This window comes from Melospiza melodia, chromosome Z (assembly GCF_035770615.1).
Source record: "Melospiza melodia melodia isolate bMelMel2 chromosome Z, bMelMel2.pri, whole genome shotgun sequence".
Lineage (NCBI taxonomy): Eukaryota > Metazoa > Chordata > Aves > Passeriformes > Passerellidae > Melospiza > Melospiza melodia.
Window position 1 is genome coordinate 27,820,769 of NC_086226.1, and position 27,025 is coordinate 27,847,793.

Sequence of the window (27,025 nt, forward strand, 5' to 3'; positions counted from 1 at the left end):
TGCAGCCAAAAAAAAAAAAGGGCTGTGCTTTTGCTTAATGAAGCCACATTGTATCTGTCTTTCAGAAAGGAATAAAGAAAACACAGATTGACTACTGAAATTATTCTCCTCCCTTCCAAATCAGTTCACTACTCAAGCAAAACCCTCAGGCACATCCTCGACTGCCTCTCTCCCAGCAGCTCAGAGCTGCATTGCACAGCGCTTGCTGTGCGCCAGAGAGCACAAAGCAGGCTGGCCTGGTGGGCCTGAATATTTCTGCCAAATACTCTGCATCTCACACTTTTGCTCTGGCTCAGTGCAGAACTGCAGGATTGCAGGCACTTCCTCCCAGAGCTGCGTGAGGTGCTGGCTCCTGCAGATGTGCCCTGCCAAGCTGTCCCTGCCTCACGCTGGCCTCGCTTTCCCTGGCACAAGTGCCGGGCCTGAAGGAGCTGCCCTGTGCTCCAGCCTGCCGAGCAGCCCAGCTCCCTGCCCCGGTGCCCAGAGTGCTGCACACACTGCTGACCTTTGCCAGGAGTTGCAGGGCACCGGCAGAAGAGGAGGAATCCTCAGCCAGGTCAGCAGCCCTCGGCTGCCCTTGGCCTTTTTCTGCTCCTGGGCACACTCCAGACGGCCAATGCCTCCAGGCTGGGCTGTGCCCAGCAGGGCTGCGCTTCCCCTCGGCAGCAGCCAGCTGCCACCTGGGCTCTGAGAGCGGAGGATTCGCCCTCTCCCAGGAACAGGCACCCAGGGTCCAGCTGCTGCCTCTTGCAGCTCTTCCAGCCTGCCTCTGCCGGGGCTCAGGCTGCTCCAGCCTCTGCCGGGGCTCTGCTGGGGCTCAACCCCGGCCAAGGCCGGGCCCGCTCTCACCTCACAGGCGCTGACAGCTCTGCACCACAGGAGACCTTCCCGAGCACCCTCTCTGATCTTTCTGCTTTCTCACTTGAGCAAGGCTCTCCTCCAGCCAAAGAGATTGCATTTCGGGATACAAATGCAAGTGGCAGGAGCTCCAATGCTCTCCAGTCACAGCTCAATGCCTGCATCTGCACAGGATGTTTGGGCTGTCCCATTCTTCCTTTGGTTTTGCCTGCAAACGCCATTGCCCCTTCTGCCTCAAACAGAAGAACCAAAGCTGGCCAAAATCAGACCAGTGGGCCATATTTCAAAGGCAGCGTGGTCTGGAGAGGATGAATGAAGAAGATTCTTCCCCACTTTCACACCATGCCAAAAAAAACGTGTCACTTTCCACCTTTAAGAAACAACAGACAATTCAGAAGGAATTCTCGAGCTTATTCACAGTGAGAAGGAAGGGAATCTTCAAGGTGAGTTGTGGTTTCAGAAATTTTATTAATTTCCAATCCTACTCTGCAGTCCTATTAGGCAATCCTAATCTAACCCTAATCCTAACCTGAAACCTAATCCTAATCCTAACCTACAATCCTCCTCTAAACTGGTTGAGGAATAAATGGTCCTGCTGTGATTGTCACATTGTTGTCTCCTTCCTCTTCTTCACTGAAACAATCAGTGGCACCAGGCTGGAGGCAGGCTCAGCAAATGTTACAAATGGATGCTGCCCAAAGGGAAAAAAAAACAAATCAACAAAAAAAAATGAACCATGACTTTCCAAGATCACAGGATTCCTCTGGCACTTAGAAGGATGCAAGAAGAGGACCAATGGGACCATCTGCACCTCCATCTTTATGTGCAGGACCCTGCCATCATAGGCAAACCTGGCCCAGAATCCCACTCATCCATTTATCGAGGTGTCTTCATCTTGCTGAGATTTTTGCCCTGCCAGTGCTCTAGAAATGGTGCTTTCTGTCCTTGGAGTTTTTTCTTTTCAGGAAACTCCAAAGCCTTACATTGGTCCCTGTCTTTGAAAGACAGGCACTGTGCTAATTCACACCAGGAGACAGAGCAGTGTCTATCTTTCCATGCCCTGTCCCTTGCGTGCTGGATGGCACCTTCCTTCCCAGCAGGGCCAGCCCAGTGGCACTGGGCCCTGCAGTTCCCTCTCTGCCACACAACCTGGCGGTAACCCTGGCACAGTTCCCGTCTGCTTGAGCATGCCAGGCAGCAGATGGGGCTGGGACAAGTCCCTCCCAGCTGTCCCTGTTTGCGTGACAGAAACCTCTAAGGGTGGGCTGGGGGGCACAAACCAGGGCTCCTCAGAGGCTCACAGTGAGCCCCCCACAGCCCCTCCTGCCCACAGCCAAATCTCTGACTGCTCAGCTGGGACTGGCTTCCTTGGGTTCCTCCACCACCATTTCATGTTTCTGTACCCTGCATTGCTCTACTTCCATTCTTTTGCCATTAGATAAAACTGAACACCCCACCAAATTACAAAAGAGGGCGACAGAAACAGTCAGAGGACAGAGCACCTCTCCTCTGAGAGACCTGGAGTTATTCAGCCTGGAGGAGAACAGCCCCCAAGGAGAATTCATTGCTATGTTCCAGCATTTCAAAGGGGATTCTCAGGAAGTAAGAGACACCTTTTTTAAGAGGGTCAGTTGCAATAGGACATGGGATAGTATTTGTAATACATAATGGGGATCAAATCAGATTAGGTCTAAGGAAGATCTCGTTTACTTGGAGCATGGTGCAACCCTGGCACAGGTTGCCCTTAGAGCTGGTAGGTGCCCCATCCCTGGGCAGGGATGGGGCAACCATTCCAGGGCAGGTAGGAAGGGGCTCTGAGCAACCTGATCTCTTTAAAGATGTCCCTGCTCATTGCAGGACACTTGCAACAGAGAACCTTTACAGGGTCCTGCCAGCCCAGCCCAGTCTAGGATTCTTTACTGTTTTAATTTGAATAGCACTAAAATTGGAGGTGAGGAGGAAAGGGGCTCATCTGATACCTTGGACTTGAGTGGAGGAGGAGCCCATCCCTCAGACCCTGTTTCACCTGCAACCCCTTCACATTTTACCTCTAGGAGCTCCTTGGCAGACCAGCGCCTCTCCTCATCTGTATGCAGGCAGCAGCTCAGGAAGTCATGCAGGCAAGGCGAGAATCGGTTGGGCTGCTGCAGCTTTGGTGTCCCTTGTATGGCTCTCAGGACTTTAGGCTGGGGAAAAAGGAAACATGAGGCTCCACCTGCTCCTTTCACATCTGCAACTGCTCTCCCAGATCCCATTGATTAAGCCCCACTCTGCAGTGGCAGTTTCTGCCCTGGCAGATACCAGAGATGAATTTCCTTTAACAACCAAAAACCCAAACCCCAATGCAGCCACAGCATTTCCAACATCCCACAGATCTTGCCTTGGCAGCTGATTTCCTTGACTGACTTAGTTAGTGGGAACCACATCACCAAAACCACATTTCCTTCCCTGAGGATTCACACCAGCTTGAGAGGCTTTTTGGAAGAGGGGCTTTGCTATACTAACTCTACTATTTCAAAGGATTAGTACATGAAAAGCACTCTGCAGTGCTTGTTGGTCCCTTAAGCACAGCTGCCATAAAACAAAACTCATCAAGATTCTTGTCCTCTTCTAGAAAACAGTGGTAATCGAAGGAAAGAAAGGAAATCCACCAGGTATTCCTCAGGTAAGGAAACAAACATTTAGAATCTCATATTCAACACAGACACATTAAGATGCATGCACAAATATATTGAGATGAAATTGCCTGCTGAGTGCACAGGAGCTACCTGCAGCTCTGTCTCTCGGCTCCAAGTTTTAGCTTCTTTATGTGACAATAGGAAACCTTTTAATGGTCAAATCTGAAGGAGAACTGTCATCCCTATGGTCATCCTCTGCTCATTTGGATACTCAAGTCAATGCATTAAAGGTGTGCCCATTAGCAGAAAGTGTCAGGTAAGAAATGGGAGGTTTGGCAGGATCTCCATGACCCCAGGCTGCGGCCTGGTCTCCATAAAAGTGCCCATCACAATGCTTACAGCTCTGTGCTAGCGGCACTGAAATAGATGGTGACCAAAGAGGCTTTGTTATTATCCTCCTTAACCCAGAGGAAAATTTCCAAGCCTAAAACAACAAACACACTCCCCTTGAGTAGAAATAATTAGGACAGCTTTCTTTCCTTTTCCCACACCACCAGAGGTCACAAAGGGGGTTTTATTCTGACCCTCTGCAGCTATGCTCAGCCACTGGCCATGGTGGGGAGTTGGAGTCCTCACTGTCATTAGAACTATGCAGGCCAGGGATGGCCCTGCTCCTGCAGTAAAGGAACACAGCACCGGTGTCAACTGCCCACACTGGATCCCAGCCCAGGCACCTGCCTGCAAGCTCATTAACTTGTTAAAGTACCAAGAAACAGCCAAGAGTTTGGCTTACAATTCTAACTGCAGTCGGAGAAAAATGCATCCTGAACTTATCCAGGCCATCCACACACATGACTGAACAATGTACAGATGACTTGAAAACCTGGAAGTTTATAAGACCCACAGGATTTGGAAAAGATGCTTCAGTATGGAGGAAGATTGATGTGCTGTGGTTCAAAAAGAAAAAAAAAAGCAGAACTACTTGGGCATTGCTTTGCTGGTTGTTTCTTTGTCGCTTTTTCTTTTTCTATAAAACTGAAACTGGGAAGACTCAAACTCCATTTTGAAGGATATTTATCACACATCCAACCATTCCACTGAAAAATTCCTGTCCTTCAGAGACAGAGCTCCAACAGCGTTCAAAAAGCAAATGAGAAATGTCAGGCATGGCTGGAGGCCAAAAGGCAGGTTTCTGAACTGGTTAGGTTTATGAACTGCCACTTCCCTTTCTGATGCAACCAAAGCTACAGCAGATGCTGATGTGCTGCAGGGACATTTTTAGAAGGGGACCTTGGTGGAAGTGGTGCCAGCAGATGGCAATGGGATTTTGTCCAATGGGACACAGAACATGGGACAGGTGAGAAAGACAGTGGGATCAGTGAGTATTTGCACTTTACCAAGACAGAAGTTTCATTCCAGTAACGAACTTCTCGTTCCACCATTTCGATGGCCACGATTCCCAAAGACCATATGTCCACTTTGGGGCCATATGGTTGACCTGTCACCACTTCAGGTGCTATCCACCCAGTAGTGCTGGCCCCAGAGCTCTGTCTACTCTGCTCAGCGGTGAGCTGAGCAAAGAGGTCAAAGTCAGCTGTGGAGAAAACAACAAACCATGAAAGCCAGCTCCAATTAGGAAACCAAGCAAAAAAATTCCCCACTCTCAGTCTAGGAATGCACTGTGTCATCTGTTGAAAATCAATCTCTGCTCTATTTCCTCAGGCCTTTAGCCAAGAAAATATGGAATTGGCCACTTCAAAAAACCCCCTCATTTTTTACACCACCTCCAGCAGTGGCCTTTATTTTCCTGAAGCTTTAGACTTGTAACTCCCTTCCTCTGGAAGGGGACACACACAGACCAACACCACTCTTGACTTCTTGTGGTTTCTTGTCATACCTCTGTGCATGTTGCAACCATGTCATCAGCTCACAGAGGGTGTCCCTGCACTGCCACCAGCACCATTTTTGGGGAGCTGGCTGTCACTCCAAGCAGCCCCACACCCACATCCCGGGAATGCTGCACCTGACCAAGAATATACTGACCCAGCTTGACAGAGCCGTCGGTTTTGAGAAGGATGTTGCAGCTCTTCAGATCTCGGTGGATCACATTGTTCAAGTGAAGAAAATCCAGTCCTTGCAGGCACTGAGAGAGAAAACAGAAACAAGAGGGCAAAAATGAGTGATGTGATTTCATCACACAAGAAAGGAAACATCTCTAAAAGATTCCCTCTCCAGGTGGATCGGGAGTAATGGCAGAACACAGTGCCACTGAGAGGAAGAGCTTGCTTCTCCAACACTTGCAGAGCAGGACCTTTCTAAGGAAAGGCATGTCAGCTTTTGAAAGAGGAACAGCAGCTGCTGTTGTAGGCTGTCCCCCGCAAACCAGCCAGGATGACTCCTGCTGCAGTGGACGTGCTCTCTCCAAACAAGGGTTTGCCAAGAAAGAAAAAGTCCCTCCCTCTGGTATGGAGCAGATCACTTTTGGGTGGGAGGCTGCATGACAAAGGTTTTCTTGCTGGCATCAGCACAGACTTGGAAGTACCACATCAGTCACCTTCCTGAAGCAAACACTGTTTTGTCTGAGTACTATCCTTTTCATTTAAGGACTGTGAGAAATGAGTCTCTCTTTGCTATTAGTTTCAAATCCTGCTACCAGCACCTTTGCTTTTACAGGCAAGAAATGCAATGCAGAAAGCCTTGAGATAAATGTTTAGAGAGGCAAGGTGGAGAACAGCAAATACAAATACAAGAGAAAGAGTGAGAATACAACAGAAGAAGGTAAGAGTATCGGAACAGAGTACAGTGAGTGCAGGGGCAGTGGCAGGCATTTCACCTGAGATGCTTTTGCTTGCCCATAGCAACACAGAAACAAAGCTTGGCACAGGAAATCACTCCAGTTCCAAGCCCCTGTTTCCCAGACAATCCGGCCCTAGCCCTTGGAAGCACAGGTGGGATCTCTGACCTCCCGACTGATGGTTGCAGTCTGTCCTTCAGACATGTAAGTCTCATTGATGATGTCGCTCAGAGTGCCTCCGTCCATGTACTCCATAATCATCCAGAGCTGCCTATCCACAAGGTAGCTGAAAGAAAGAAACAAGGCTGTGGAGATAAACATGCATGGCTAGGTTGCAGTTTGGAAACAGCAACGGTTGTTTCTGGGTGCCTTTGTGATGAGGACAGAATAAAAGGAATAGACATTCCCTCTTGGCTGTGCATTGTTTGCAATCTGCGCAGTCTCAAGGAGAAAGGCACAGCTGTGGAAAAGGAGACGTCTTAAATGGGCAACAAGTGAAAAGTGCAGTTTAGTAACAGCCCAGATAAAAAACCTGTTACACATGGTGTTTCTGAAAATAAACACCTATTTGTCCTGGCATACACAGTAATGGAAAAGGCATAACAATCCAAGGGAAATCCTCTCTAGGATGGTTTATCAGAACTTAAAAGGTGCTGAGAAAAATTTGAAAAAATCAAGCCTCAAAACAAAGTGGAGGCAGTGAACTTCAAGGGTATTGAATTAGTAAAATAGGGCTGATCCAGGTTTTTGAAAAATTTTCAAACTGCGTTTGTCAGGGTGGATTAATGCAGACAAAATGCACTCTCTTCCCATCCACTAGCGATAAGTAGAGAAATAATAGTTAACCAATAATTATCAGCTCTATTTTCTGCCAGTGACCAAAGTGGGTTTTTAACTTTATATGCTTGCAGCATGTAAACAAACATTGCTGGGATAAAATAACAACCACTCACCTCGTTAAATAATTCACAATGTTTCGGTGCTTATTAATTTTCATGACCGTAAGTTCATTAAAGGTTCCTTCCTTTCGGATCAGTCCTTGAAGATTTATTTTCTTTATGGCCACCTAAAATGATGTTGAAAATCAGTAACATGAAAAGCTGGTGGCATGAGAACAATTTCTCACATGGAGCGAGTGATTTTTGAATGACACAGCCAAACTGTGCTAACTGCCTTGTGATTAGACATCAGAATGGGAACTGACATTCCAACAGCCCATTTCTTTGCTCCCTTATGGGCCAGTTACAGGACATATGGGGCCACTGACATTTTGCTTTGACCATTTGGTAACAGTGGTGTTTCAGCTATCACCCACAAACCTCTGACCACAATCTCTGCTGCTTTGTTTGGGATTCAGAAGAAGTAATCCATGCCTTAATACTCTATGGATACATCTTGGGCTATGGGCAGGGCTTAGGGCTTTTAAGGATGCCTTTCCAATCTCTCCCTTTGTGCAGTTCCCAAGTGCAGCACAGCAGTGGCTAAGGAACTACCAGTAACTTTCAGATGCATTTGCTGGCAACCAGAAATGAGAATTCAGGACTCTGAAGCTGTAGCCCCAAAGAGCAGTGAGGTGCTCTAAGGCACCACCTTCGTTTTAGCAATGGAGAGCGAGTGAGCGCGTCCTTCTCTGAAAGGAACCGCTGCTCTCCGTGCCTTCCTTCCGGCGGCTGAGGAGGACAAAGTCCCAAATGTATTTCGTGGGCTGGCACTAGTCTGTGCTTCTTGTGCCTTTTCAGCACAACTCTGCCCAAAGCTCCAGCCACAGCTCACACCAGAGGGAAAAGCCCTCGAGTGCAGCAGAGTCTACAGAGGCTGTTGACATTTACCTGTCTTCCTGTGGCAGTGTCGAGTGCTTTACAAACATCTCCAAAAGTCCTAGAAACAAAACAGAAGCAGAGAAAGCAGAAGCCATTTAGATCTTGCAGTGAAAGCCAGCCCACACAGGAGATCTGTGCTGTAAATGCCTAAGACCCGCAGGACACTGGAAGCATGGCGATGTCTTTGACAATGCCTTCTGAGCATACTTAGAAATTCTGATCAGCACTGACAATCTAAGCCCAGTGCCTGAACACATTTGCAGCTTGTCTGACTTCACACTTGATACCTATTCCACCGGCAAAACACCTGATGCATAGTTTTGTAAAATTAACATTGCTTGGACTCACCCACTGCCAATGTTTTCCAGTTCAATGTATTTTATTATAGGATTTTCCATCTTCACCATTCTTCCTGAGGGAAACAAAATGCAAGATGCTCACTTTAAAGCAGAGATCCCACCTTCTAGGAGATACAAAAGGCAGCGCCACTGTCTGGGGCTCTGAGCCCTCCCTTTGTGGACAGCTGGCTAATAACAGGAACAGGAACTAGAACAACAAGGAAAGAACAGCAGGTGCACAGCATAAGTGGGTGGCACAGAGACTGATTTCTAGCATCCTTTGAAGTGAGAGACCTCTTGACAGCAAACACACAGGGGAGCACAGGGAGATACATTCAGAGGAGACTGAGGCCAGAAGAGAATACCTACCAAGGCAAGTAAGTTTGTCATCTAGAAACATTAAGGAGAGCTGGAACTAACAGTGCCTTTCTTTTCTTGGGAATAAACACTGTGAGATTTATAAAAGGTTTCCTACTTGCTAAGATAAATGCACCTGGACATCTAGAATCAATTCCTATGAACAGATGCCAAGTTCAGAACAGGAGGAATACTGCCAAGTGTTCCCATCTTTTCCACCTTTCAGCAGTTTGCCAGAAGAATGCCTCTGCATATGTAAACCAGAGCAGCTCATGCTAGAACCAATCCCGACGGGGCTTTCAGCATCAGGACTCTCACCCTTTATGAGCAGGCTGAGCTCAAAAATGCCCTTGCCCGTGCCCCAGGTGAAGAACCATGCCGCTTCTCTTCACCCTGACAGTGCGGATCAGTCGCTCCCATTGCACTCGCCCTCTCAGCACCATACATGTCCCTGTCTTCCCAACGTGGCACAGCGGGCACAGGCACAGAGGACAGCAGTGCTCCTCAGGCATCCCTGTGACACAGAGAGCTGCCCAGAGGAGATGCTGACCCTCCTGTGAGTCCAGGCCGTGGGACGCAGAAGCTGGCCCAGAGAAGGCACTGCAGCAGCCGGGCAGCAGCGGGACCCTCCCAGCTAAGGAAGGCTCCAGTGTCTGCAGTCCCTCCAGCCCTCAGGGGCAGGGCAACGACCACAACAAGGCTGGCAATGCCCAAGCATGAGCACTGACAGGCACTGATGGGAAGAAACCAGAGTGAGCCTGAGCCCCATACAAGCTGTTGCCCCTGTTCAGGACACAACAGGATGGGCTTTGAGATCAGCCACACTGAGGCACAGATCAGTGCCCTTTTTTGTCCCAACAGGTGATGGTAGACACAGAATCCACTGGGTTCTCTTCTCAGCCTACCAGGTCTTATCTGATAGCACAGCACTGGCAGCTGTTATGGGCAAGAAGGAGATTAATTGGGTTGTGCTGCAGAATCACAAAGGGCTTGATGAGTTCTTCTAGAGACTGATCTCAGCAGGGCTTCTGCCAAGGACTCAAGCAGTCACAGCCTTCTGCTGATCCAGGAACAATCCCCGCTTCTGCCTTTGGCAGAGAGGGAAACCCAGGCAAACTCCAGCCAGTCTAAGCTGCCCTCAGAGGCAGCAGGAATACCCAGAGCTCTCTCTTGCTGCCTCGGAGCACTGCCAGCATTTCTGTGACACTAAACTGAGAACCCTTTGGTACAGCTATGCTGACATGTGCACACATGCACACTGTCCCTCAGATAAGAAAGATACAAGACATACTCTGTTGCTCCAGGGAGTCACCCGCCATCTCCTGTTGCTGAGCAGCGGCTGGGTCAGCACGGGAGGTGAACCAAGTGCTCAAGCTCCACGTCTTTGGCTGGGGAGCAAAGGCTCCTTGGGACGGTGCTGCTGCTGCTGCTGCAGCAGGTTCAGTGTCAGTGTCAGTGTAGATCTGAGACAAGAAATGAGTTTATGTCAGGAAAGTGTGGCAGAGATTGCCCTGAAATGCAAGAGAGATTGCCATTTGAAATGCAAGCCCTTAGGAAGCTGCTGTCAGCCACATGCAGAGCTCTTCAACTGGATTGCTTTGGATGTCCACTTGTGAAACCAAATGGTCAAAACAGAAGGCTGGTTTTACTGGAGTTCATAGTCAGTTTCTTGTTCTAAAGGATGACTGCAGCAACAACCGCTCCCCTTCCTCCCAAGGACTCCTTTCCCCCTCTTAGGTCTGCAGATACATTCGCAGCTCCTCATTCTAATGTTCTACTTCCTGCCATGAAATTCTCTTTTTCTGCACCTTCCTTGGGACGTGCTTATCCTGCAGCATCTCTGGATGGTACAGTTCCTGGGCCTCATGCCAGCCTCGGGGCTCTTGGTTGCCCGTCATTTGCTGGAACTCTCTGCAGGCTGCCAGGTAGGATGGCGACACTTCCACCTCAAGTCAAACAGAACAAAGCAGTCAGAGACTACAGCTTGTCCCCATCAGCCAGGAATCATCGACTGGGAAGAAAGTAAAGAAAAGGACAGGAGCAGATTCACAAGGGATGCAGACAGCTTGTAGCTCCTATTCCAAATCTATGTGAGTGACCATGTTCACCTGCAAAAACACCTCAAGAAACAAGGTCACCTGGAAGAAGCCAGTCATTTGGATGACTGCTGGCTAAATGGCCAAAGGAGTAATGCCACTGTCTAGAGCATCAGCTGAGATTCAGCAGACCAGGAAGGTCCTTCAGAGCAGCTCTGATAGAGGCCTCATCAGGATGGCACTCAGAGGCATTATCCCACCCCACCACTGCTCTGTAGAGGAAAAGCAAGGAGGGCAGAAACCACCCGCTGGGAGACTGCAGTGGCTATTGCTATTTCACTCACTTGCTTTTCTAGAGCCTTTTTCTCCGGAAGGAAGTACTTAATTTTCTCTTTGATGATTTTAATTTTTTCGTCTTCCCTCTTCTCCCTTGCCTTGATCGTAGCCTCAGTTCCCTGCAGCCGTGCCTGCATCTGTTCATCAGTGTTCTGTAAACAACAACGGAAAGGACTCTGTTTCATGAGCAGAGTGGCTGCCATTCCTTCATTCACCTGGCTTTGTTGATTGCCCCTCTGCAGATCCTTCTCCTCTTGGATGTCTTCATTCCTCCTCTTTGCTGCCATAATGTCACTCTGAGCTTCATGCAGCTCCGCTTCTGGCTCTGCCTTGCTGTTCTGTACACACAAATGCAGAGCAAGTGACTGGGAGCTGCCATCAGGCTCCGCTTTTCCCTCTTTTAGCCTCAAAATCACATTTATTTAGCCACTTCTTTCTGCTTCCCTACCCAGCTCTGCTTCCACTGTAACCATCCTGTCCTGGTGCTGATCTCTGCAGATTCCAAGGCTCTGTGCTCCAGTGCCTGTGGGACTCCTGGCCTCCTCAGTCCCAAGAGCTCTGGTTTATGCCCCTCTTCCTGCCCTTCCCTCTGTCACCTGGCCAGTCAGGCTTACCTGGCCATTCTCCTGTGGCTCTTCCACCTGCTGCCTGAGCTGCTCTTCCTGCTCTCGGGCTGGGAACAGCTCTCCCTGAGTCTGGCATGGCATCTCAGATAAGGCAGTCTGCTCCTGCTCTTTCTCTAGAAGCACCTGCATAGAAAGCAAGAGAAGATGTGTTTCAACTTCCCATATGACCTTTGTGGGCCAAGACTCCAAGACTGCTGGGCTCACACGTTCCCAAAGCACTGTGCTGCTGCTCTCCTGGGTCATTCTCTGTTTGAGGGGAGGCACAGATTCCAAAGTGACCCTGGCACTACAATCAGGGGCCATCTGGGACTGAAGCTCCAACAGTGTCTCAGGCAGCTGACACGGAAAGTGTGGCATTTCTCAGGGGTCTGGTGAGAGCCTCCCTCTGCTTCTGCCATGTCCTGTTTTTCTTTCAGTAGTGACTGACACCCCGCCCTGTCCCACAGCTCCATCCTGGCTCTGCAGGTGGCTTCTTGTGTGAGCTCACTCCTCGTGAGAGACACTTCTGGAGTTCACGTTCTTTTCAGGCCTGCATCAGCATACCTCCTCCGGATATTCACACTCTTGTTAGAAAACCTGGTCATTCAGGAGATAAGGATGCATGCAAAAATCTCTGATGGAAGTCAGAGAACCTCTATCCATCTCAGTAGATGGAGGGGGACCAAGGTGTTTCTTCTCCCTCTTTTGTCAACTGAGAGTTCTGACCAGCACTAACAGAGTCTCTCCTAAGGCCCCATTAACAAATGCACTTACACAGCCCTGGGGATGCCAGTGAAGGAAACCATGTGTCATGTAATGCATGTATGAGCAAAGTCACCAGACCCCAACTACAGCATGGGATAGTTCCGCTCCCTTAGGACATGCAAAAATTTAAAGGATAAAAAGAAGACTTCAGGTCAGAAAAGGCTGGAGAAGGAAAACATGAGGGGAAAAAAACAACCATCTCTGGAGGGGGAAACATCTCTGCCTGCTCAGGATCAGTCAATGGAACTTGTCTCTACTCCTCTCCTGAAGGGATGCCTTTAGGTGAGCTTTGCATCTTCAACTGCTTTGGGCAGAGCCAGGAAGACTCAAATAGAGAGATAGACAGATCCCACTTATATAATCTCTCTTTACTATACTGTGGTACTTACATTTTTTGAACAGATATATATGGACAACGGGGGAGAGATATAATTCTCTCGCCTAGGTGTTTTTTAAGGGAAGGTAGTGAGAAACTTAGAGAAGAAAACAATTATTATCTCTACTTGCTGTTCTTGTTGTTTAGTACATGTAGAATGTGTTATAGTGATTGTTTACTGAAAGTGATTTGTTAATTGGATTTTAGTGATAGTTGTTTAGATTGATTAGCTAATTAGATAAAAGCTGTGTCATGACTGTCTGGAGACAGCCAAGAGTTTTTCTTTAGTATCTTTTAAGTATAGTATCTCTTGAGAATAGTTTTATATAGTACTAGTGTAACATAACACAGCTTAATAAAGCATTTGTTTAACCTTCTAAATCATAGAGTCCAAGCACATTATTTGCCACGTGGGGGTCACTTGAATCAATACTGTCCTTTCTGTCGCTACACACATCAACACTCGGTAGCAGTGCCCCGATCAGCAGCCATCCTGAACTTGCTCTCCTGTTGCTTCAGTAGCCCACACTCTTGGGGAATCTGGAGTGAGTGGGTCCTTACGGAATGCAATCAGACCCAGAGCATTGCATTGGGAGCTGCACTCTTTGTGCATCTCTGCTCGGGCAAGTTCTTCTCTTGGACTGGACCACACTGACGGTGCTGAAGTGGCTGGGAATCAGAAATGCAGCCCAGCTCTTCCCAGCTCCTGTGATCTCCAAGGAGCAGCTGGAATGCAAGGGCATTGATTTCCTGCTCAATTCCCAAACACAACCCACACTGATTCCCTGGGCTGCCAAAAGACACGGGAGCCGTTAACCTGAAAGTGATGTGTAAGCCCTACTGGCTGGTCTGGCACCAGAACAGCTCGTTCTGCACCAACATCCCTGCCCCAGACTATGTGTTCTTGTGTAAAAATACTGCATCTTCCAGAACTGCCTCCTTGCAAAATAAAATTCTAGCAGAACTTCTGCCAATGCTGGAAAAAGGCAGGAAAGATTAAGAAAAAGCTCCCTTGGTCCCTGGAGAAGGAGAAATTACACAAGGCTTCTCCTTCTAGCAAAAAACCAAACAAATAAACAAACAAAATATGAAAGTGTTACCTACTCCAGTGTCTAAAGCACTTAGATGCAGTGAAGGGATGTTTGGCAGGGACATAGCCCTTATGGTGAGGATTGGATCTATGGATCTATGGCAGGGATCCATGGAAGTCTTCCTGAAGGTCCCTCAAGAGCCTCTCATTGTCCAGGCTAAAGCTCCCTCAGCACCTCCTCACTGGCCTTGTGCTGCACCCCTTGCCCGAGAGCTCCCCTGTCCTTCTGTGCACACGCTGCAGCCCCTCCATGCCTCTCTGCTTCCCAGAGCCCACAGCTGCACAGAGCACTCCAGCTGTGGCCGCAGCGCTGCCCAGCACAGGGCCACGCTCACTGCCCTGCTCCTGCTGCCCCACTGCTGCTGGCACAGGCCACCATGCCCTTGGCCTTCTTGGGCCCCTGGCCACACCTGCTTCATCTTCAGCTGCTCAAGGCCTCCAGCCCTGCGTCCTTTTGGCCCATGCAGCTCCCCAGCCACAAATCTGCCCATTTCCCCTCAGATACCACACACACCATTGCACAATGGCCTTCCTCTTCCGAGCAACACAAGACAGCAGTCAAGGACTTGCAGCTTCACCCCCACTCCACGCTCCAAGGCACTTGCCAAAGCTGCAGACTGCACCAAAATATGCACAAACAGAAACTGGCCGCTTCTGCTTTTGGCCTCACAAGAAGGCTTCGCAACTCCCCACTTTGTTTCTTTGGCCACACAGGACAGGAATGGCCCCCACAGCTGCATGGACAACACAATCCTCCCCTTGCAGCTTATCAAAAGCCAAAAGACAGCTGGCCCAAAACACACTGTACAAGTGAAGAACTACTCAAGGAAAGTGCAGACCGCTTTCACAAGCCCAATATACCTTTCCAAAAAGGGAAAATAAACAAACCAAGGCCTGGCACCTCCAGCACTCCCTCCTTTGCCCTTGGCCATAGCACTGCAGAAGCCAAGAGAGAGAGCTTCCCTGAGCCAAGCAGCCAGATGCTCTCCGAGAGGCACCAGCCCTTTGCTGCCTCAACATGACAGCTCAAAGGCCAAGTTCTGTGGTCGCTGCCTGGAGGGAATCCCTAGCTCCTGGCAGGACTCCAGCACCCAGCATCCTCAGCCAGCAACAGCAAAGTGCTGGCTGCTCCAAGACTTGCAGCTCTGCCTTGCACTAAAGACAGCACCACACACAACTGGCACTTACAGGTTCTGAGTTTTGTGGTGTCACCACTGATGGAGGCTGGCGTTCATCCACCTCACTTTGCCCCTCCTTGGCTTCTTCTCCAGGAGCAGCGGGAGCCAGGGGAGAGACAGCTCTTGGTTCTGTCATCTGTGGCAAGAGAGAAGCATGAGGGACAGGCTGTTACCTATCATGCAGAACCTCACTTCTTTTCAGATCTACCCACCACATTTTCTAAGGAGAAATCAAAACATTTCATAGCGACATAGGCGTTCTAAATCACAGCCACCAAATTCAAATGGGCCATCTCAAGAGAACTCTAGATGGATATGAAGTTGATTTTCCTCCCTGGCTGCTATCAGCAAGCAAGGTTGTTGCAGCAAAACGGAGCCTTTAGTTCTTGAAAGCACTGAAATGGAAAACTAGGAAAGCGACAGCAATGCCTTTGCTACTGCTGCTGCAGATGTGGAAAACTCAAACTGCATCACAATCCCATCCAGGGCTGGAAACGTTGTGCAGAAGCATCTTTGCTTGCTGGAAAGAGAAGAAAATGAACAGGCCTTCTCCTCCTAGCAAACCAAGGAACCAACAAAGCACAAGATGGAAGTGTCACCCACTCCAGTGTCTAAAGCCCTTGGATGCAGTGAGGGGATGTTTGGCAGTGAAACAGCCCTTGTGCTGAGCACGGTCATACAGGGATTGATGGAAGTCTTCCTGAAGGTCCCTCAAGAGCCTCCCATTGTCCAGGCTAAAGCTCCCTCAGCACCTCCTCACTGGCCTTGTGCTGCACCCCTTGCCTGAGAGCTCCCCTGTCCTTCTGTGCACACGCTGCAGCCCCTCCATGCCTCTCTGCTTCCCAGAGCCCACAGCTGCACAGAGCACTCCAGCTGTGGCCGCAGCGCTGCCCAGCACAGGGCCACGCTCACTGCCCTGCTCCTGCTGCCCCACTGCTGCTGGCACAGGCCACCATGCCCTTGGCCTTCTTGGGCCCCTGGCCACACCTGCTTCATCTTCAGCTGCTCAAGGCCTCCAGCCCTGCGTCCTTTTGGCCCACACAGCTCCCCAGCCACAAAGCTGCCCATTTCACTTTAAACACAGCATCCACCGTTTCAAGGTGTACATCCTGGTTTTAGCATTACAAGACAGCAGTCAAGGACTTGCAGCTTTGCTCCCACTCTAGGCTCCAATGCAGTTTTCAAAGCAGACTACACAATAGAAGGTATCAACAGACACATGCAGCATCTGGTTTTTGCCTCTGAAGAAGGGTTCAGAACTACTCACTTTGTTTCTTTTGCCGCACTAGATAAGAATGGCCCCCCACAGCTGCATGGACAACACACAGAATCACAGAATCACAGAAATTCTAGGTTGGAAGAGACCTTTAAGATCATTGAGTCCAACCCATGTTCTAACACCTCAACTAGATCATGGCACCAAGTGCCACATCCAGTCTTTTTTTAAACACATCGAGGAATGGTGACTCCACCACCTCCCTGGGAAGATGATTTCAGTATTTGTCCACTCTTTCTGTGAAAAACTTCCTCCTTAATTCTAGCCTGTATCTCCCTTGGTGCAGCCTGAGACTGTGTCGTCTTGTTCTGCCTGTTGTTTCCCAGAGAAAGAGTCATCTCATTGCAGTTTATCAAAGACCAAAAACCAGGCAGACTTCTGAGCACTTATCTGCTCTGCTACTGGCTACTCTGCCTGAAGAGGCAAAAGAGCTACCTGGCAACAAAGGCACCAAAATCCCTGACTTCAAGCAGCAACTCTACATCCCCAGTATGTCTCTGAAATACTCCCAAGTAAGTACACCCAAGAAGTTTGTGAGGACAAAGCACCACAAAGAGCTTGTGTGGTCAGATCAACATTTTCTTGTACCTGCAGCTACTTGGCCAATCTGTGCAGGGGGACAGGTCTCTCCACGCCACAGTGTCCCCTGTGTATGCGACAAGGCTGTGCACAGTGAGCTGAGCACAGTCAGTGTCTTTGACATGCTCCCTGCTCTGGGATCAGGGAGCCTTCATGCTTCAGGCTGGCCCCTATCAAAATGCCAGGAAGCTGGTGCCTAAACATGACAGATCAAAGCCCATTTTCCAGCTGTCAAAGGCTGGGTGCAATCACTAGGTCCTGGCAGGACTCCAGCCCTCAGCATCCTCAGCCAGCAACAGCAAGTGCCGGCTGGTCACAAACTTGCAGCTCTGCCTTGCACTAAAGACAGCAGCACACACAACTGGCACTTACTGGCTCAGAATGTTCAGGTTGTGGTGTGACCACAGCTGGAGGCTGGTGCTCATCCACCTCATTTGCCTCCTCTTCGGTCTCCTCTCCATGAGCAGAGGGAGCCAGAGGAGAGACTGCTGTTGATTCTGTGATCTGTGGGTAGACAGCAGTGTGAGGGACAGAAAGTTACCTATAATTTATAACCTTATTTCTATTCAGCACTTTATTCTATTTAGCTCTATTTCTACAACCAGCTGTACTAAGGACAAATCAGAAACTTTGATAACAATAACAAACAATGGGATTCTAAGTCACTGTAACTAAATATAAATGGGCTAATTCAACAGAATTGCTAATAGTTCTGAATTAGACATTACACCCTGGCTACTATCAAGAGGCAACATTCTCTCTGCAAAATGAGCTTTTCATTCCTTGAAAGTTCTGAAATGGAAAATTAGGAAATAGCCAGTGATGCCTTTGTTATTGCTGCTGCAGACATGGAAATGGATTTTCTTTCAGCCTACTCAGCTGGCCCTCTACACTCTACTGCCACAGGCCAAGCTTGCAGCTTGCTCTACAATTCTTAAGCACCAGGAACATGAAATATTCCTTTCTCACTCACCTCAGGATCAGCACCTCTGAATACACGGATCATGTGATCTGGAGTGGGCAAGGGAAAATGAACAAGTGCTATGAGAAAACTGCCTGGGCTGCTGAATCCGACAGAAGAGGTCAACCCAAACAGAGAATATTTTTCATTATCAACATCCCTCCACGTGACATAGTTCTTTCACACAACCAGCAAGAGATCAGGACAATAATCTTGGTTGTGCCTACACTTCGGCTTTTTCAGCCAGTAAATGAATACAAACATGACCAAGAAAATGCAAATTGTTCTTCAACACTCAATGCTTCTGTTCTGTCCAACAGATAAAACAGCTTTTGCTCTCTTTTCTTTCAGGTACTTTTTTAAATAAAGAAGTTGCATGCGCTAATTCCCATTAAGTTGCTGGAAACAGTCACCCAGAAAAGCTTTCCCAAAATCCCCCTGAGCTGTGGCAGTTCTATTGTGAAACAGCACAGCAGCAGCTCCAGGGCTCAGGAGCAGACACTCACTGCTTTGGCGTTTGCACTTCACTGCTAAGGGAATCACTCTTTTAGCACTCAGTCAAGGGTCAAAATAGACAGTCAAATCCTTTCATTACCAACTTTAGAATAAAAGAAGCTTTCCCTCAGTTCTGGGGAGAACTACAAAGTTTTTAGAAAGCCTTCTGAGAAGGCCTCCCTGTCTGCATTTTGGAAGTTGTCCTGCTTGATCCAGCAAACTGAGGAAATGACAGACACCCCCTTTTTAGCCAAATGTCTTGACAGGAGCTTTACCAAACCAGTGACATCCTAGTGCTCTTTCTCTTTCAAAATCAACTCAGTCACTAAGAAAGAGCAGGGAGACATGCAAAAGCCAGGTTAGCTTACACCCCAACCTAAATAGAGTTGAAACCTCTACTTACTTGCCAGGCTAGTCATATAATAGGCAGAATAAACAGTGCCACACATTGTGCAAACTGCTCCAGCAAGTTGTTCAATCATTGTAGCAAGTTTACACCACTCTAGAAAAATGAAAACTCCTGTAAGTGTGCAGCTACACACTCACAAAGGCCGCAGTCAGGAGGATGCTCCTGATCTGAACAAGCCCTAAGGCTGCTCTGGCACTGAGGCCTTCCGTGCAACAAGGCAACCTTCTGATGTCACCAGGACAATGTGGCGACCATGCCCTGATATCACAAAGCAAAGTATGACAAAGCAAAGCATCACAAAGCATGTTAGCCTGTGAGTTTATGCAAAGCAATAATCAACCTTCCCTACAGCAAACACAACATGGCCTCGGAAGTTCTCCTCTGACACAAAGCAGCACAAACTCCCCCCATGGGCCAAACCCTGTTGTTCAAGGGATCCAAGAGTAATTCCAAGAGTGCCCCAAGCACCTACAGAGTGTACCCCAACTGAGCCCTCAGATGGGACCCAAACAAAGGAAACCAGGTGAAGAAAATGGCCCAAAGCCTTGTACAGAACCAGGAGAGAAAGCACTATTGGTACAGCAGCTGAAGTAATTCCTAACAAATCACCCCATATATCTGCATATTCATTGGATGTTCCCAGGGCTGCTCTGTGTGTACATCTCTTCCTCTGCTCTGCCTTTCTTCCCCTTTGGAAGCAGTCAAACTGGCAGCATCCGCCCACCAGCAGCAGCTGCTCCAAGCTGGGAATGCAATTGGCAGTGCTGATTTCCAGAGGCTTCTGTGTCCCAGGGGAAGCCAAGGCAGGAGCGGGTTGAACAGTGCTGGCGCTGCTGCTGCTCTGTGCCAGAGAGCCCCGGCTGGGCAGGGCACGGTGCCCACTGCGCTGGGGCTCTTTCTCCTGCCAGAGCTGGGCACACCTGGGAACAAGGCATGACAACTTGTGGGCAAACCAAGGGGTTTCTGGGGATGCACTGCTCTGCACACACCCAGGACACCTGCAGCACAGAACCTTGATCCCCCAAAAGGTAAACAAGATGGAAACAGCTGGAAAATATTTCATTTCAACCATTCTTTATGCTTCAATAGAAATGACCAAAATGAAAGTTTCTGAGCAGGTACTCGATCCACACTGCCAGCTCAGTGTGAGAAAAGAGGCATTATTTTGTTTCAGTGCTGGGTGCGTGGGGAATCACTTCCCTGAAACATGCACACCCACGTGTTAGTATCCATGGAACTAAGACATTACTTTCAGTACTTTTATTCATTACTTTGCTCAAACTCACAGGCTAAACATTCTCACAAAGTATTTGACATGTTTAAATCACTTCCCCAAAATTACTGACATTTAGAGCAGGGGTCTTGAGGGTCTCTGGTGGTCATGTGGTGAACATCCCATTCCTCAAATTCTCCTCCCATGGTTAAGAGCCTTCTTCTCCTTGAATGCATCGCAGCTACCTCCTCAGTAGGCCCACTGTCTTTATTCTCAAGGCTATGCTATCCACTTGCACACTCTAACCACTGGTGTGAGGGAAGGTACGACTAAGCACTGCCTGTTAAAGCTTAACAAATTCACAATTTGTTGCAGGCAAACACTTCCCCAACATCTCTCATTCCTTCTCTGGGAATCAAACACAAGCATTTTGTGATCACTGAGCCCAAGGCTGCCTCCAACCCTCCTGTCCCCCACCAGCCCTTCTCTCTTCACAAACAGAAGGTCTAGCAGTGCCTTCCCTCACTGGCTCAGTCAGCAGCTGTGTCAGAAGTTCTCTGTCACACACTCCAGGAACATCCTAGACTGTTTGCTGTCCGCTGCACTCTGTTGCCAGCAGACATCCCCACCCTGTTCCATACCCCTTGCAGAACCCTGCACCTACTATCCATGGGCACCTGGGAAGGGGAGGCAATCACGGAAAAGATGCACCAGCTGCACTGGCAGGAACCAAAACCCTCTTGCAGCACAGCTGCTGGTCTGTGTCTGGCACTGCTCTGCATGCCCCCCTCCTCATGGGCTTTTGGCTGGAAATGCAATTGCACTTTCTGCCTCATGTAGAAATACCAGGGCTGCACAAACAATGGCCAGCAGGCCATATCCCAAAGGCACTGCAGCATGGAGCTGAGAAGGAAGAAGACCCTTCCCCAGTTCCTAACCATACCAAAACCACCATAATTGGGACTTTTTATCTTCTGAATGTAGAGTTTATTCACAGGGTGACAAGGGAATTTTCCAATGGAGTTGAAGTTTGGTAGAGTTTTTATTTGAGTCCTACTCAGACTGTTGATTTGAAAATTTATTTTAAAATATTTTTTAAAAGGCTGTTCAGTCTTATGGTTTTGTTCTAATACCAAAATGGCTATATGAAATGTACTGGCATTTTGATTACATCCAAATTGATTAGGCTGTAAAAGCTTTTCTGCAGAATAGCCACTAAACAAGAAATGAAAATCTGTGGACTGTTGACTTTGCAAATTTCTACTAAACTTACTGGACCATGAGGCATTTTTAGTTAGATCATAGAGCAAATTAATTCCTATGGATAACTTAATTTGTATAGACCTGTTGATTTCAAATGAAAACTGCCAGCATGTACTAAGTGGAAATTTGAATACTCACTTCTATGAGGTCTGAATTATTAGATAGTCACTGTTCACCGTATTAACAAAAATTAACATTCTGGCTATTTTTTTTACTTATAGTCAGCTCTTCAACACTCTTTGTAACATTAGCAAGAGAATTTGTAGCAATGTGAACCATGGGTTGGTGGAGCATTGCAGAAGGCTCCTATGTCAGCACTAAATGTTCACATTTACCATGGCATCACTTCTTGCCTTTAATTCCAAGCTACAGCTCAGTTCCTGCAGTATAGATTCACACTTGTAGTCTGTATTTGCAGCTGGTTCCTACTTCCCTGTCCAGAAAAAAATCATGCTTGGATCTCAAATCAAAATAAAATAAGGAGAGTGTCAGGTTCTGGATAGGTATAGCAAGAACTAAGAGATTTTTTTGCAAACATGTTGAAAAGTTGTTTGTACATGCTGCAAAAACAGCAGATTAAAGACTTGCACTCTAATTTGCAATCTGAGATTTGCCTATTCTTTCTGGACTGATTTCTTGAGGCCACACACTGAACCTAATCAGTAAGCAAATCAAAACCACAGGAGTAGCTTGGAGAATACTGCAAATTATTCTGTCATGATGCTTTTTGCCTAAAAGTTCTGGCCATCATCTCATTGGAGTAATTAGAGGAGATCAAAGCCATCATACTGTGCCTGTGCACACAATTCCTTCCCAGGAGTAATCCATGGAGCAAGGCTGACAAATCCACACCAGCAGCTGCTGCCACACAGTCATGAAGCAGAGAATATGTATTTCTGCTACACTTGGACAGCTGAAGAGCTAATCTGCTGAGCTAATTTTAGTGACTGCTCACCACAGATGAGACCTTGTTGGCAGTCTCCAACAAGTCAGGGCAGTTAATATTCTGCCTAAATGAAGTAAGTCTAGCAACACATAGACCATGGAGCCTGAGGAAAGCCAGCAGCTGTGGGAGATTTAATTTGCTTCCGTATCTTTCTTTTTACTAATTTACTGCAGTCAATTATTTAAATAATGGAAACTTTTGGCATACAATTGGCTGGAAAGTTGGTCAATCTTCCATTCATGACTCCTCTGAAAGAATCACCCCAGTGTTTTTATCAGTAACTCCTCCATCATCATGGCTCACATAGCATTTCCTACAGCCCTGGAGCTCCTGGTCAGTGCTAGGACGTGGGGTCAGGGAAAGGCACCAGGAGAAGGGGGAGAAAGCTATGTGCAGAGACTGTGTCAGATAAAGAGAAATTTGTTTCCTCTTATTTGACTGAATGGCTGCAGAAACCTTGCTGGCACTGCTAGCAAGGTGGGCTTTTACAGGGCTGGGCAGAGTTTGGGGCCCAGTGACTTCTACCCTTGGCAGGGGGACGTGCCACAGCCATGAGCTCCTGCCGTAGGTCCTCTGGGGCAGGTCCTGCTCTGCACTGATGATGGGCGCAGCTGGGGGGGGCTGCAAAGGAGGGTGGCTTCCAGTGTGCTCTGTTGGTCTTCCACACTGGAGCCAACAGAGCTTCTAGAAGGAGTCTCCTCTTGTGAGCTGCTGGAGCTGGAGCTGGCACTGGCCACAGAGCCATTGTTTTCATCCCAGGTAGGACCAGAGCACAGCAGCCTCTGGACCTCCTCGCTACACTGGCCCCAAATGACAGTCAGGATGCCATGGACCAGAGGTTCAGTATGTATGACTCCGTTTCCTGATAAACTGTGCTAAGAAAACCCTGCATCCCTCCTGTCAGATCTAAGACACTCCAAGAAATCTGTTGGCACATTGGGAACTCAGAATTGTTTGCCTTTTGAAAAATTGTCTTATGAGTGCTTTTGGTTTTGTCATTTTGTGTTGATTCAGTTGATCCTTCAGAGAAGCTTCCTTAATAATACAAAACATGGGGAATTGTGGAAACCCTGGGGGGCATTCCCTGGTCTAGGGAGACACAAGAAGTATTTATTGGCCAAAGAAGGGGGTGTTTGTGGAAAGTTCAATATATCAGATTATTGAAAATTGATGACCACAGTAAAGTCATTCTAGCAAAAGCAAAAGAAATCAAAGAAGAAAAATATATATGCATATAATAACCCAGGTACCAGTCCAAAAATTATAAAACAATATTAAAATCTAGCTGGTGGGGTAATGTATTAGAAGAAATTAAGATCTTTAATTTTGTGTTACAACTGTTTTTATAATTCTTACTTGTGTAATCCCCTGTTTTATTTTGCCAGCATAGTCCAGAAGATGCAAGTGAATAAAAAATATTGCTCAAGCCAAATGATTTACAAAGAAAAGAGTGGGGATTGTGAAAAATGCATGCATTTTATGATTGGCTTTTCATAAATATTAAAATGAATATTATATGTGTTGTGTTAGAAAGTAATGCTGTATTAATTCTCTTAAGTACTGTGTTAAATATAGTTTTAGGTTATAAAAATTGTTAAAATATAAACTATGCTATGTAATATGCTTTGTTTAACAGAAAGGACTTGCAGCGAGATAGCAGCCACAGGACACCTAAATCTTTCAGAGAAAGGGAATTTATTGTCTTCTTATCAGAAGAAACTAACTTCTTCCCGCCTTGGAGGCACTGTTAGGATTAGAAGGAAGAAGTTGACAATGACCAGACGGAATCCTGTGTTTGAATGGAATTTATGCACCATGTATGAAGTGTATGAATATGCAACGTGCTATTGCTCTTAAAGGCTAATCCTTTGTTAGCAGGGGTCCTTTTCCAGGCTCGTGATGCCCAGAAAAAGGTACCTGGACATGCGTTAACTCTTTGTTTTTATCGTCTCATATTGTCCTAATTCAATTTGTCCAAATTGTTATTACTCTAATTGTGTTACTATTCTTTTTAACCATTTTATTACTACTAAACTTTTAAAAATTTTAAAAGCAAGTGACTGGTGTTTTTCACATGAGAGAATCTGTGTGTTGAAAAAAAACCCATAATGGAACTGTGCAAATGCATTCTGTTCCTCCCTGGAATGGAAATTCTCATATTCAAAATATCATTGAAAGTTGTGAGACAGAGTAAAAATCCATTTTGAATTAGGTAAAATGTCTAGGAGAGGTGAAAAGTCTGTGAGGCCAAAGCTGAAGGGAAAAACTGCAGGACAGAAATAGTGAGGCACCAGAGAGAAAAAAAGCAGAAAGGACCACAAAGTTGATCTGCCATGACCTACAAATTCTTTTGATAAAGAGGAACTAGCGATAAATGTCACGCGAAATGAATATGTATGACCCTATTGCGAAACTGTATGCATATGTATTTGGAAGGGGAGATAAAAGGAGACCTGCAATCCTCAGAGGTACGAATGCCTTTTGAGGAGAGCATTCTCCACATGCGTCTGGCGCTGTAATAAACATACCAAGCTTTACAACTTTTATAAGGTTGTGAGGTTTCTTCTTTTCTCCACAAAACAGTTGAGGCCAAAATTTCAAGTGGTTTGATGTCAATCAGCTGCGTTAAATCATTAAAGAGAGCATTATTGGTCTGGCTTCACAGGCATCTGAATGAATGATGAACAGAAAATCTGTACATTACAAATTACACTTTCTTGGATAAGTCAGATTTTCCAAGGATTCAGAAAACAGGTTTGGGTTTGTTTTTTTTCTTCCCTCTAAGAAAAGCTAAAAGAGTTCCTGCATTCCCTTAGTCAGTTCAAGGTTCTGAAGAGTATTTGGCTTCTATCAAGGTCACAGACAGCAGATTCCAAAAAGATGTCCTTGATTTTCAGACTTATAATAGACAAAATACCATGAAAGAAAGAATTGAAATCAATAATCAATTTAGTTCAGAAACCGCTTTGCTCTCCATTAAACCACAAACCCACACTCTACCCTTCTCATTAATACAACCCCAGAAACACTGACAGCCTTGGCTGACAGAGGAACTGTCATTTCCAGACAATTCATTGAGAGCAATGTTAAAGGCCCTGCCCTGGGTTTCACAGCCACTGCCCCCTGTGCCCATCCCTGCAGGGCAGGACCAGCATCAGGATGACCTGTGGAAAGAGCTGGTGACAGTGGCAGGTCCCTCTGCCCAGGGCAGAAGGCACAGCACCTCTGCTCCTGGCTGGAACAGGGGCCAGGTGGACCTGGTGTCCCAAAAAGAGGAGGGGCACCAGCAAGAGGCCAATCCACCAGCAGCTCTAGCAGGGCTCTTGAAACTCGTTATTCAAGGAAAAGCAAATAAATTGTTATTTTCCTCACATAGTCCCTAGGCACTGGTTGATCTCCCTTCTAATGCCCTTTCTCATTCCCTTGAGCCCCCTGTGGGTGACACCCCTGTGCTGGGGGCACAGCCATGGGCCCCTGGAGTTCGAGGGCCGTGTCAGTAGTGGTACCTGGTCCCACAGGAAATCCTGCCACAGCTGCCACACCTGCAGCAGAGCAGATGCCACAGGCAGAGCGGGCAGCAGGAGCAGCTGGTCTGTCACAGGGACCTTCTGACACCTCAAGACACATCGATCAAAGATGGAAAACAAATCTTGGGTATCCTTGAAAGTATCCAGAAACCAGAAGAAGTTGCCATCAGGCATTGCAGAGCACACCAAGTGGATAAGACCAACCTGGAACTGGGGAAACATTCAGCCAACGAGGCTGCAGAAAAAGACATGTTAGAAAACAAAGTTTTATCTTTAATACCCTTGCCAGAGATACCTCTCCCAGTAGAAAAACCAGAGTATAATGTTACAGACTGTCAACTAATTGAAACTGTAGAAGCCAGATTTGATCCACAAGGCTAGGCAATTATCCCAGCTGGGCAAAGAGTAGTCCCAGAATCACTTTTGCATGAAAAAGCGGATTGCAAACACAAAGCCACTCATTGTACTCCTGAAAAACTTTTGAAACATTTGCAAAAATCTATAATTGGGTCTGAAATGGCTCAGATTGTACAATCAAGACTCCAAAAATGTATAGTTTGTAAAAGAGACAACCCTAACACAGCTCACAATGTAGTGCTAAGAGGCATAAAATCTGGATGTGTTCCAAGGGAATAGTGGCCAATGGATTTTACTGAATTTCCCAGAAAATGGGGGTATAAGTCCCTACTAGTTCTGGTGGATACCTTTTCCAGGTGGCTGGAAGACTTCCCTTGTCATCCTAACCAGTCTAGGGAAGTGGCTAAAATGCTGTTGAATCATACAATACCTAGATTTGGGGTACCTTTGGGAATGTCATAAGATAGAGGTTCGCACTTTATTGCAGAAGGGATACAAGAGGTTACGAAAGCCTTGGGAATAGCTTGGGACCTTCATACGCCTTATAGGCCCCAAGCTAGTGGCAAAGTAGAGAGAATGAATTATGCAATCAAATTGAACTTGGGTAAAATATGTTAGGAAAAGGGGGCACTTGATAACAACCATAGAACAGAGCAGCACAGCTTGAAGAACTGGATGAAGGATGTAACTCAGGCAGACAGAAGTCATGCAAAACACAAGCAGGATGCCAGCTCAGTTCTGCAAGGCTGACAAAGCAGAAGTTATTGTGCAAAAAAGGATATTGTGCTTACTCCAAAGCAGGGGGTAGGGAACAGCCACCTAAAAAGG

The 27,025-nt window shown here is 47.2% G+C and overlaps 1 protein-coding gene across 1 annotated transcript; it reads right to left on the minus strand.

Annotated features, from left to right (window-relative positions):
• Positions 1–1,462: 1,462 nt before the first annotated feature.
• LOC134432519 (serine/threonine-protein kinase PAK 3-like) lies at positions 1,463–18,964 on the minus strand. The gene is made up of 11 exons (XM_063181363.1): positions 18,886–18,964; positions 18,000–18,037; positions 17,399–17,530; positions 11,772–11,906; positions 11,166–11,495; positions 7,224–7,336; positions 6,439–6,556; positions 5,520–5,619; positions 4,874–5,070; positions 2,907–3,044; positions 1,463–1,549 (listed from the first exon to the last, which is right to left on the minus strand). The coding sequence occupies exons 1-11, from the start codon at positions 18,962–18,964 to the stop codon at positions 1,463–1,465; spliced, it is 1,467 nt and encodes a 488-aa protein (XP_063037433.1).
• Positions 18,965–27,025: the final 8,061 nt, after the last annotated feature.